The following is a 12253-nucleotide window of genomic DNA, read 5'->3' as shown; positions in this document are numbered from 1 at the left end:
CTCTCAGCTGATTTGAACTGTGAGGTTTGTGCCCATGCTTATGTGTCATTATCGAGTGCCCCGGCTACTCCCACCGGCTGTAAATTATCAGGTACAAGACATGGACGCTTGGGGAGTGTTTTTGTGTAGCCACTTATTACCACTCGCCCATGTTCTCTGCGCGCCGCATATGTTGCCGTAATTGCCATATAAGTGCAGTAACAGCCACTCAACAATACATACGTTTACACACTAGCCTGGATCTAGTTCTCCAGGAGTAAATAATCCACTCTTGACACCCTGCGTTGAAATGTCATTTAACTGGGAGGACTGGGACTGTAGTGACGATGTTGTACGAAGGTCAGCAGCTTTGCTGAATGGCTGCTCCTTCCATTGTGTTGTTCCTGCTTATTTGCCTGTAGCCATGTTGGGTGATGAATCTTTAATGTGAGGTGCACCAAAAGGTGGAGAGGCTCTCCATCTGCGGGGGCGCATCAATTCACCCCACACATGTGTAAGTGGGTGTCCGTGCACATGCCTGTTCTGTTTATCTGGTATTACAAGCCTCTTCATTGTTGTCGGTGAGAGCTGCGGCTGCGGTGGTGGTATTATTTGGGACTCATGTGGAAGAAGTTGTGTGCAGGCTCCTGTCCATCAGGATGTTATGTGGAGGCATATTGGAAGTGTTACTATGGAAACCAAGCACTGCTGTTATATCCTGATGAGCCTTTCTCTGCTGCCTCTTCTGCTGTAACACTTCTTGCTTGATTTTTAAAGATTTTTTAACAGTTTCCCTCCGCTGCTCTCTCTGAGTGGATTCATCAGCTTTTATTCATGAACATCATGGACTGGAGGCCTTTCTTGCTTTCCCAGCTTTCCCTCCCTTTTAACCTCCTCTCCACCCTTTTTTTCGTTTTTCATCCTCTCATACTAATCAGGTCTTTTTTTCATCTTTCCTTCTTGCTTTTCTTCCCCACACCTCCTGCCTTTCGCTCTCCCTCCCTACCTCCCTCCCTCCTGTGGGTTCCTTATTACTGTTCCTTCCTCCACCTCCATCTCTTTTGTGTATGTCTCTATTTATTCTTCACTCTCCTCTTCTCTTTTCTCTGCTGCCTTCCTCCCACTCGCTTCCTCCTCCTTTGCGCCTTTTCTTCTTCTTTCCCGTCCTCATGGAGAACTCAGCTCGTTTACAATTAGCGGGTGCACCTGCAATTAAGCCTGACAAACCACTGCTAATTAGATCTTTTTGAAAGACAGCTTTTTTTTCATGTGGAGATCAGGTCTCCTCCACACTGTTCGGCATCCTCTGTCTTCCTTTGCCCCTTTTCCCACATTTGCTCGCTTTTCTTCCTTAATACTTGTGCTTTTTGCTTTTGGGTTTGTTGAACTCTAAATGGGTGGATTAGCTCTGGAAATAAAAGAGGAACAAGCCTCTGCCTTTTATTTACCCCTGTTTGCTCAAATGCTGCTCCACGCTTAATTTAGAATTTGAGCATGAACTTATACTTATTAAGATTTCTCATCTAAATCTCTGCAGGAAATATGCCCAGTTCTGTTACTCCCCTGTTAACTTTTGCATCAGGCTATGACTAATTGTATTTTTCTCTGCTTGTCACCTCTCTGTGCCTACATCTTTTCATCTTTTCTCTCTGTTCTTCTTCTATCATGTCCCCCACCCTTCTCCTCTGTGTCTGTTTGCAGTGAGGAGCTGTAAATACTTGAAGTAATAGTAAATAATAGGTTATCAGTGGACTTCAAGGAGCAGCATATTGATCTTAGAGGTTTGGAGGGAGCAGTTATTATTGTGGAGGACAATGAATTGGAAATTAAATTTAACCTTGATTGAAAGAATGCCTTGATATAAACACGACCAGCGTGAGGAGAGCCTTGCGAAAGTATTTATGACTCTTTAATCAGTTCACGTTGTGTCCCATTGAATCAACAAATTCCAATGTATTTTATGTATATATGTATATACAGACCAACACAAAGTAGCGCAAAGTAGTAGTGCTGCGTAATATTTTGAAACTGGTAGTTGCTATCTCAATATCAGTGTGTGCAATACTGCAATCGAAAAGCAATACTTGGACGCAATATCTGAAAGGGTGCAATATATTAAGTGACAGAAAATCATGCACTACATATCCATAACCCCTTTTCCACCGAAAGATCTTGGATTTGTTTGTACTTAGTTGAAGGGATTGTGTACATTCTATTTCCATTGCTTAGAGAGGCCTATGACCATTTATTTAAATCAGTCTAATGACGTATGAGCAAGTTGTGAAGAAAACGGCAGAATACCTTCTGTCCAGCAGGTAGCATTACTCCTTTACTCCCATTAAAAGACTATTCGCTAATTAATAATTTTTTTGGTTTAAACTTATAAATACTAAATGATGAGCAGCTTTAGTTTAATACAGTTAATTAATTGCTTTCAATATTCCTTAAGTTGCACTGGATCCTCAAGCGGGAAAAGTTTAAATCGTTGTTTTACAAACAGATAACAGGTAGCGGGAAATCCCAGACTGCAGTTGGTAGGAAAGTCCCAGTCCAACTGCCACGCTAGCTTAGATTACTTTAGCAGCCGTTAAGCAGAGCTCTGCTGCTCCCAAAACTTCGAAGGAAAATTTCAGTGTAGGCTCATTCTTGATGGACTGACTGCAGAGATGAAGTTTTGAGGTCTACTTACTCTCTTAAAAACATCTTAGGTTGTTAACATCTTAGGAAGTGATGAGTGACTGAGATCTCACAAGAGTTGTGCGTAAGTAATATGGCAGTAGGCTGGTAAACAAACACGACAGAACTCAGGTAAAACAAGCCAATAAATTCATGCCGAACACATAAATGTGTAAAATACTAACCACTGTCTCATATTTTCCCACTAAAACAAACTGGATGAGTTAACCTTGGACAGCCTAGAGAGCTATGTGGACAAATGCTTTGATAACATTGTAATGGGCAAGCCACAAAAATCTCCACCCACAGCTACACCAACATCAAAACGCACCCATTCAGAGTGCTCAGCCAGCACCTCCACTATCTCTCCAGAGAAAAGCTAGGCTGATATCCTGGACTCTATTGACAAGAAGCTAACCAGCCTGGATTCTCGTCTCGCCCAGGTGGAAGTTCTCCGCAGGGAATTTCAAGCTCTGAGGGAGTCTCTGGAGTTTAGCCAGGAACAACTCGCTTCGCTCACAGCTGAGAACCAAATGCTGAGGGATAGCGTGAAAACACTTACCAATGGAATGACGCAGCTGTCCGTAGAAAATAAAAAAATGAAGGGGACCATCCTGGATATACAGGCTCGGGGCATGCGGGACAAACTCCCAAGAGATGAGGTAAAAAACATAACTTTCCATCGTATTCACCGGCTTGGAGGTAAGAAGCCCGATCACAACAGACCTGGTCCAATTGTAGCAAAATTTGAGCACTATAAGCAAAAGAGCAGGTCAGAAGTCGGGGCAGAGAGCTGCGGGGAACAAAATTCAGCGTTAATGACCAGTTCCCAAAGGAGATCCTCGATCGGAGGCAAGTTTTATTCCCAATCAGGAAGAAACCGAAAGGAACCAGAGCTACAGTGGCTGTAGATAAACTTCATGTCAGTAGTCAGTTGTTCATGGACCGGGAGATCACTCCATGGCTTTATTAGGAGCAACAGGAGGTTAGTCTAAACACGTAACACTGGTTAGATAAGAGGTTAGATAACTGGAAAATGTAATCTAATGTAAAGCACAGCTCAGCATGATGTTTACATTCTTTGATGTGGGTAGGGCCAAGGCTGGGGTTTTGGGTATCTGCTCCTTTTTGTCTCCTCTCATCTACCTCTCATTTACTCTCCTTACCGCACCTCTCTGTTACTCTTTTTTCTTTCTGTAACACACAAACATGCACACTCACACACACAAATATTTCTTAACATAACCTGATATCTCTCATCTCCTCTTAACCCCAGCACCTTCTTGGTTTTCTGTCTTTTTCTCTGCTATATCTCTACTTCTGGACTTCACATCAGGCAACCCAAAGCACTAACTATTATTTCACTTGGGTCTATCTGTTTCTGTGGTGACATGCACTTTCCAACTTTAGCTACACTCGCACAACTATGGGCACACTACGGTTTGTACATGGAATGTGCATGGAGCCGGCACCAGAGAGAAAACGTTTTTAATCAGCTTAAAAGACTACAGGCAGATGTTGTCTTATTACAAGATATTCATAAATCTGCCACAGCTGCAAATGATCTTGAATCACCTGAGTTTCCTAATTTGTTTTCTGCCTGCTATAATTCTAGGCAAAGGGGAGTAGCAATCTTAATTCACAAAAATTTTAACTTTACAGTATTAGACACAGTTACACATCCAGAGGGTAGATTTATAATAATAAAAATATATATACATAACCAAAAGATATGGATTGTCAGTATATATGCCCCAAATGTTGATGACACCCCCATTCTTCCATTCTTTTTTTCTGCACTGTCTAAACATTTGGTTTCAACTTTGGTCTATATGAAGAATTATCCAGGATGAGCACAACAGGGACTCAGCACAGTTGGCAATCAATAATTATAGTTAAAAAGTACATGAGTGATTATGGACTTTGGAATGCATGGCAATCTCTTCACCCTAATCACAGAGAATATACTTTCTTCTCACATGTCCATCACTCTTACTCTCGTCTGGATTATTTCTTAGTCAGCAGCTCGTTGTTGACTGACATTTCAGATACTGAGATACACCCGATAGCTGTCAGTGATCATGCTCCCGTCTCCTTAACTCTAGTAAATAAATAAAAAACCCACAAAGCAAAAACTGGAGGTTTAATACATCATTGCTTAAGGATGAAGAATTTATCAAATATTTTGTAGAAGAGTGGACTTCATATTTAGAGTTTAATGACCTCCCGGGGACATCAACATCTGTTCTCTGGGAGGCAGCTTCCCAGTTAGAAGTTTCCCAGGGAGAGGAAATGTTGAGCAAACTTCGTAAAGCCAAACTAGAATTAAATGAAATTATTGACAAAACCAATTCTTAGTGCAAAGACTTCAAATAGAAAACTTTGAACATGACAATGAATCAGGTAGCTTTTTAGCTAACCAGCTAAAAATAAATAAAGAAAAAACAACTATATTTGTTGTTAAAGACTCGACTGGGAATATAGTTTATAATCTTGAAAGAATAAACAACACTTTTAGAGATTTCTGCCAAGCCTTATACTCACCACAGATAGACTCGTCAGATAACGACATTGATCAATTTCTGGATAAAGTAACACTTCCTAAATTTTTAGATAATCAAGTGATGGCCCTGGATGTACCACTGACTTCAGCCGAAATCCAATAAGCTCTCACAAGAATGCCCAATGAAAAGGCTCCAGGCCCAGATGGATTCCCAACAGAGTTCTACAAAGAATTCTGGAATATTTTGGCTCCAATATTCCAAAGAATGTTGCAGGAAACCAAGATGACATACTTCCACCAAATATAAATTCTGCCAACATCACTCGTGTTAAAAGCAGGAAAAGACCCAGTACTTCCTACCAGCTACCGTCCCATATCCCTTATTAACGTTGATCTCAAAATAATCTGTAAAGCCCTCACAAAAAGACTAAAAAAGGTAAATCCTTTCATAATATATCCTGACCAAACTGGTTTAATAAAATGGAGGCATTCATCCAAAAATTCACACAGATTATTCAATTTAATAGACTATTCCTACTGTAAAAATATTGAGACCAATAAATTATCTCGAGATGCAGAAAAAGCATGTGATAGAGTTAACTGAAAATTCTTGTTTGCAACCTTGTGTAAGTTTGGTTTTGGAAACCAAAATAATAATCATAATCTGGTTAAAAATTATACAGTTCCCCAACAGCATGTATCAAGACAAATAACCAAACATTTTCCAGCTTCTATCTTCAGAAGGGCACCAGGCAGGGATGCCCCGTTATTATTAGCTATTTTTATTGAACCACTAGCAGCAATAAGGCAAACTAAAGATAAGCATAAAATGCATGAATATCGAACATAAAATCAGTCTTTATGCAGATGATGTATTTGTTTTTCTCCAGAATTCACAAATCTCTTTCTCTCAGGTAATTGGATTCACAAATTCTTTTTTAAGAGTTTCACATTATTCTATAAATTGGTTGAAATCTACAGTTCTTCCAATTTACTGTTCTTTCCACAATTCTCTTAATACACAACTACTGTCAGGGAATATTACATATTTGGGTATTAATGTTTCTCCTAGATTGGCAGATTTAACAAAAGATTGGAGGAGTAAAGGAATTGAATTCCTGGGACATATATTTGAAGGAATTCAGTTCATCCCATTTAACAGATTAATTATACAATATGGGATGGACAAAATTGCATTTTTGGAATATCAAAAGATTAAATCTGTAATAAAAAATAAATTAAAAGTGCCATCAAGTGTAGTAGAGTTCCTTACACAGCACCCCCCCACCCCCCACCCCGCCCCCCCCCAAATTAATGTCTAAAATGTACAGGACACTGTCCAATATAGATGAATCAATTTCCCTTCCTATTGTAAAATGGGAGGTGGACTTATCAGTTAACTTTGACCAAACATTCTGGTCTCAGATATGTTCCAGAACGTTTAAAATGACTAGTAACACCAGTTTACAGTTAATACAATATAAAATCCTTCATAGAGTAAACTATACAGGTCAACAGATGTTCAGCATGGGTTTTGCACCGTCTAATACTTACTTACACTTCACAGGCAATATACCTGACAATCACATCCATTCACTAATGGTTCTGGTGCCTGATATGAGAAGACTTATCAAAGTATTGAAACCTTCTGTTGGATTATATAAGTCTTGAGACAACCTCTGCCTCCACATCAGATCAATTTGTCTGGGCTCCTTTAATCGGCTCCATCACCTAATGGGGGTGGGGCACCTTTGGCTTCATCCTGTGGGGTGTTGTGGCAGATGCGGGAGGGTGTCTGGGTTTAGGGCATTTGGGGTGTCCCTGGGCAGGGGTCACTGGGGAGTCTGTGGCTCCAACCGGGGTGAGACTTTGGTAGGTTTCTGGGGCAGCATTTGGTGGCTACATGCAATGCTTTTGGGGAGCCTGTGCCGGCAGACTTAGGTTACTGGCCTAGTGGCCATGCTGCTCCTGGGTGGGTCTGGGGTGGGCTTGGGGGCTCTGGGTTCCTGGGGCGTGTCGGCCCCGGGCTGGGGTCCTGGCTGGGATCTGGCTGGGCCAGGGGGGGTTTGGGTCCGGGCAGGTATGTCGCTGGGGTTGCTCTGGCACCCGGCACCGGCCCGGGGGCCTTCGGTGCATCGGTGGGTGTAGGGGTCTCCTAAACTGGCGGGTAGATAACATCTTACTGCAGGTGCTATCTCCTTCAAGGAGTGCATTGTGCTGGTGGGGCAGAGGATCTGTGGGTGGGGGTGGGGCGGAGTCAACATGGATGTCTAATGTATTCTAGGAGTTGTTCGAATGTTGGGGTGGGTGTAGGTTTTCTTCTGGGGTGCCACCGGTCCCGGTTCTGTCTGGGAGAGGGGGGGTCGAAGGGGTCTGCATGTTTTGGGCGGTCAGGCTGGTCGGGGTTGATCTCTAGGTGGACTGGTCTCAGCTTCTTGGTGGGTTTTGGTTTTGGCTCTGTGGGCTCTCTGCCTTTTGTGGGATTCAGTGTGGGTTTTCTCACAAGGCGACTTCTGGCAGGGGTATGGGTGTCAGGCATGTTCTTGGAACTGGATGCTGTGTATCTTCGCTGGGGTGCACTTTCAGGGGAGCGTGCGGCCTCTTTGGTGTGCGTGCTGTGGCCCTTCTGTGGCGCCCTTCGGCTTGTTGGGCTGGCATCTTTTCCTTGGGCACAGTGGTGGGCACGGTGGTGCATCGCTGGGTCTGCTTGACTGCCTGGCTGGCCCTGGGGGTTTTGGTTCGTTTGTTTATGGGTGGTGCATGTGCCTATGCTGTCGGGGGGGTCGGGGGTTCTGTGGTGCTCGGTGGTGTCTGCCCTGTTGCGCATGTGGGTGGGGGCTGTGGTAGTGTTGTGTGGGGCCCTTGCCTTGCTGTCGTGGCGCGCTGTGTGGTGGGGGCAGGATGCAGCGGGGGTGTTTGGAGCAAGGCTGTGTGTGGATCTTGTGCTGTGTGGGTGTCAAAGGGAGAATTTCTCTTTTTCAACCCAAGTTGTGTTTTTACTACAAAGATAGACAACGGACAACCACAACACGATTGAGTGTGCTGCTCTTATTTGTAACCCACAACTTAAAACATGTTTTAATGTCAGGCTAAAATGAAAAAGTCAACAGTTTTCCTGAGGCAGAAAAGCAGCTGAAAGTAGCGTGGAAGTGGGAGAGAAGAGGGAGGGAGAAAGAACGAGTGAGAAACTCAGCACAGCTCTGTTGGAGTGTCTAATGGTCACTTAGCCCGGCAGCGAGTTTATGACGCTGTGAGGCTGTCAATCTGTCAAAATGCGCCCAGAACTACCCCGACTCTATCAAAACTGACTCACACATTCACCCCACAGTGGATTTAGTGCTGCTGGTTGATGCTCCGTGAAAGAAAGTTCCGGTCACAGTGTAGTTGGATACTGAGCCATAAGAGTCACTTGTCTGTTTTCCCTGACCAGCACTAACCGTAGCTAAGCTAAGACAAAACACATAGTTAAAATAGTGTACATTTTTTTATATTCTGATCTTTTGCATTTTTTTATGTTTATGTTGTTTTGCTTGCTTATGTTTTGAAATTGTAGTGTCTTATAAATAAGAAAAAAAATCTTTTAATAGTGTCAAGGCTAAAAAGTAAGGAGCAAATTTTCAGGTTATCTATTTTATTTTTAACATTAATAGTCCAATATATTTTTTACGGTCAGAATAGAGAATATGTTTCTCTCTGCATTTTGCTCCTGATGTTTTGGGCCAGCAGGATTCATTTTGCTTTGGTACTTTTGCAAATGTTAACCTGAACCACTACTGTCACCCCTACCTAACACACTCACTACAGCTTCCTGCAGAAACTGGAACAATGCACAAAGACATGGACAGTACTATATCTCCAACAGTATTTATTTACAAATGTGTATGGTTCACTGTGTTGTTGATTTTAGCTTGGTCCTGATGTGTCGCTCTTCAGACGCTTTAAAAGCTGAATTGCAGTCAGCTTTTAAATTAGATTCCTATCTGTTTTACCTACGACTGTGGAAAGCTGACTTTCTCTTGTTTCCTTCCAGGGACAGCATTTACAATCCTCCACGATGCTTGTCAGCCTCCACCCTTCTCCCTCCTATCTTCAGGACAAGTGTTTGGTGTCTCCTTCCTCAACTCAGCGCTCTCCTCCTCCTTTGGACCAGTCGTACCATCACTCTCACTCCCAGCCCCGGCTCACCCTGCCCTTCCTCTCCTTGTCCTTGTCTCTGCTCCTACTCTCTGTACTCCTCTTGCCTGTCTGCGAGTCCCGGAGAGGTGGGGCTCCAGGAACTGGGCCTGGAAGTTCCCCTGGTGGACAAGGAGGTCAGAGAGGAGGCGGAAACCAGAGGGGCGCTGTAATCCCTCCTCATTACTCTCCGGGGTCACCGGCACTTCCCCCTATAAGCCCCAAACTGATCAGCTCGCTCAGTATTGCCGTCATTCTGGTAGGCAATTCCAGTGAAGTAACCTTGGGTGCAGGACTTGAGAAAGAGGACTTCTTCCACATCCCTTATCCCCCTAAAGTTGAGGTGGTCACCATGAATGAGACCGATCCGAAGAGCATCATAAATCGGATCTGCGTGCAGATGACGAGGAACTCGCTACAAGGCGTAGTGTTCGGGGACGACACGGATCAGGAGGCCATCGCTCAGATCCTGGACTTCATCTCTGCTCAGACACACATTCCCATCCTGGGGATCAGAGGAGGGTCCTCCATGGTCATGGCTGCCAAGGTAAGATGCAAAACAATTTCTGCTCATATTTATAAAAATAACAATTCTCAACAAGCTGTGGTATCACGTCAGCTTCAGCTGTTTCAACAGGTAGAACAGTCCAAATGGTCTGGTTTAGGTGTAGAAGATGTAGCTGCCATTCACTGTTAGGACTCATTCCTTCGCAGCCTTTCAACAGATCGATTTTTTTTCCTGTTAATTGACATCACACTGGGCCTGACAATGGGTCGACTCAACCTTTAAAGAACTCACAGTGTGTATCTAACAGGACCAAAAACATCTCTGTAGGACTGTACTCTGGTTGGAAGGTGTAAAACATTAAACAGAGCCGGAACGAAAAACCAAACATCAAGGTGGAAACACTGTGAGCATACAAGAATGAAAAGAACTGAATGAAAGGGACTCTTAGTGTTGGAAGTCAGCCGCACAAAGGACGGGCCAGTATGAAAACCCTCAATAAAATATGCTACCCAGCCTATCAGTGAGCAGTGGGTGGTTAAAACCAGCTACAGCGCCCTCCTATTCAGTCCATTTTTTTGTGAGAGTAAGTGTGCAACAACAGTAAAGCAATCAACTGGAGAATCGTTATACATGCCTGTTTATTAGTTGTCCTTTACTTTAGGCAGGAACTAATTGGCTGTAGTTGATTTTTTTCTCTTTTGGTTCATTTCTGTAAAATGTAGATAAAATATCCACAGACTATGTTGTTTCATATGATTTTCCTATTAGGCATAGGCAGCAAAAAGAACCCAGTTAGGAGCTGAATTAAAAAACTAACTAGATGTGGGACATCTCTGTTTATGGAAGGAGAAACCAGAAGGAGAACCAGTACCACACTCCTGCTTGTTTTAGTCTGCAGAATTTATCCTCAAAGTTGTTTTTTTTTATCTAAGTTCGTAATAAACAACATTTGAGTTCTGTCTAAACCATGGAAGTTTACTTTTAAACTAACAATGTTATTGGGTTGTGGCTAATTAACTTTGCATGTTGCTACTTGAATTTGCAGACACTTAGCCACAGTGGCTAATAATTGTGGAGCCTGAGAGAGAATCCTGCCTACATATTCAGTTTTTTTTTATCTCTAAACAGGTATTTAAGGAATGATATGTTAGTACACGTAAAACGTCCTCTAGTCACCCTATTTATCGGAATTTCTTTCTGAAATTAACACATCATACTGCCATATTCTTTTTAGTGAGAAGAAGCTTTCTCCTCCAACTTTTCCAAATAGGTCAAACTTGTTCAGCTTTTTTGCAATTGTACTGTCATAAACTTTAACATTTAACATGATAACTAAGGCCTGTAGGGTCTGACATGGAGCTCTTGGGGTTTTTCCATCACTGCACGGTGTGACTGTGTCCTGAATTCTTTGAACATCCTCTCTACAGTTAGGAAGAAAGTACAGAGCACCAGGAAGACTGGCCAAGATGTGGACCAGTTTTAAAAGCAATGTTTCCCCATTATCAAGACACATAATGGGTCACAACAGTTCTAGGGAGATGCCTCCTCCCCGGGGAGAAACATTTGATTTTGTGAGCCTAAAAGCATTAATTAATTTCAGTCTGTAGACCAACTTTTTTTTACTTTCTTTCATCATGTCGCTGCAATGCACTGCTTGTTGTGTAAATCACTTTAAATTGTTTTGTTGCTGAAAGGTGCTATACACATAAACTCGCCTTGCCTGCAGCGGAGTAGATTGGACGCTGACTTAAATGTTTTCCACTTGTGAATAATCTGTCTGGATGTAAAATAATTTGGATAACCCTTCCTCCAGTTGCTTGTCTAAGGACATTTCTGATGTCATGGTGGGAAGAGACACCTGAATGTCCCAGACCTCCAAACTGTCTAAAAAGGCCTGCCCTTAAAGAGGTAGTAACACCTGGTTTTAATTTTTTCAATCAATGGAACCGCCAAGGGTGTACTTTTGTTTCGCATGGCCAGTGAAATATTAAAGTTAGAAGCATCCACGTTGAATTACAGGTGTTTTTAGTAAATTTTCTCATCCATTTTAGACCTTTATGCTACTTTTAGTCTCCATGCATTGTCTTTCGGGTTTTATGGTTGGAGTGTCTTGATTGTTACATGTCAAATGTTTTAACAGTTTTTTGTGCTGCTGTCTTTCCTAAGCAGGGTGCTCTTGCAAAAGAGATTGCTGAGCTTGAAGCATTATTTTACCATTCCTGGTTAAATAATAGTTGATATATACATAAAATAAAATAATAAACTGCAATGCTTGTGTTTCAGGGCCTATTAGGAAGTTTTAGGGCAGCTCTGGTATAAATTGGGTTCTGTGGAACATCATAATTAGGCATTATTCTTAACTCGAATAAACAGAAGAACCGAGTCCAGCTGTGCTCAGTGCTTCTTCAGAAAAG

At 42.5% G+C, this 12253-nt stretch overlaps 1 protein-coding gene across 2 annotated transcripts in view; it reads left to right on the top strand.

Moving 5' to 3' along the window:
• grin2bb (glutamate receptor, ionotropic, N-methyl D-aspartate 2B, genome duplicate b) overlaps positions 1 to 12253 on the top strand; it is a 188222-nt gene that overhangs the window by 43340 nt on the left and 132629 nt on the right. For both annotated transcript variants that reach the window (XM_047365950.1, XM_047365949.1), the window contains exon 3: positions 9189 to 9878. In XM_047365950.1, the coding sequence (XP_047221906.1) occupies positions 9189 to 9878 (690 nt within the window). The remainder of the gene's footprint in view (positions 1 to 9188; positions 9879 to 12253) is intronic.

Source organism: Girardinichthys multiradiatus, chromosome 5 (assembly GCF_021462225.1).
Source record: "Girardinichthys multiradiatus isolate DD_20200921_A chromosome 5, DD_fGirMul_XY1, whole genome shotgun sequence".
Classification (NCBI taxonomy): domain Eukaryota; kingdom Metazoa; phylum Chordata; class Actinopteri; order Cyprinodontiformes; family Goodeidae; genus Girardinichthys; species Girardinichthys multiradiatus.
The sequence above is the reverse complement of the archived record's forward strand: the minus strand, read 5'-3'. Positions and strand labels throughout refer to the sequence as shown.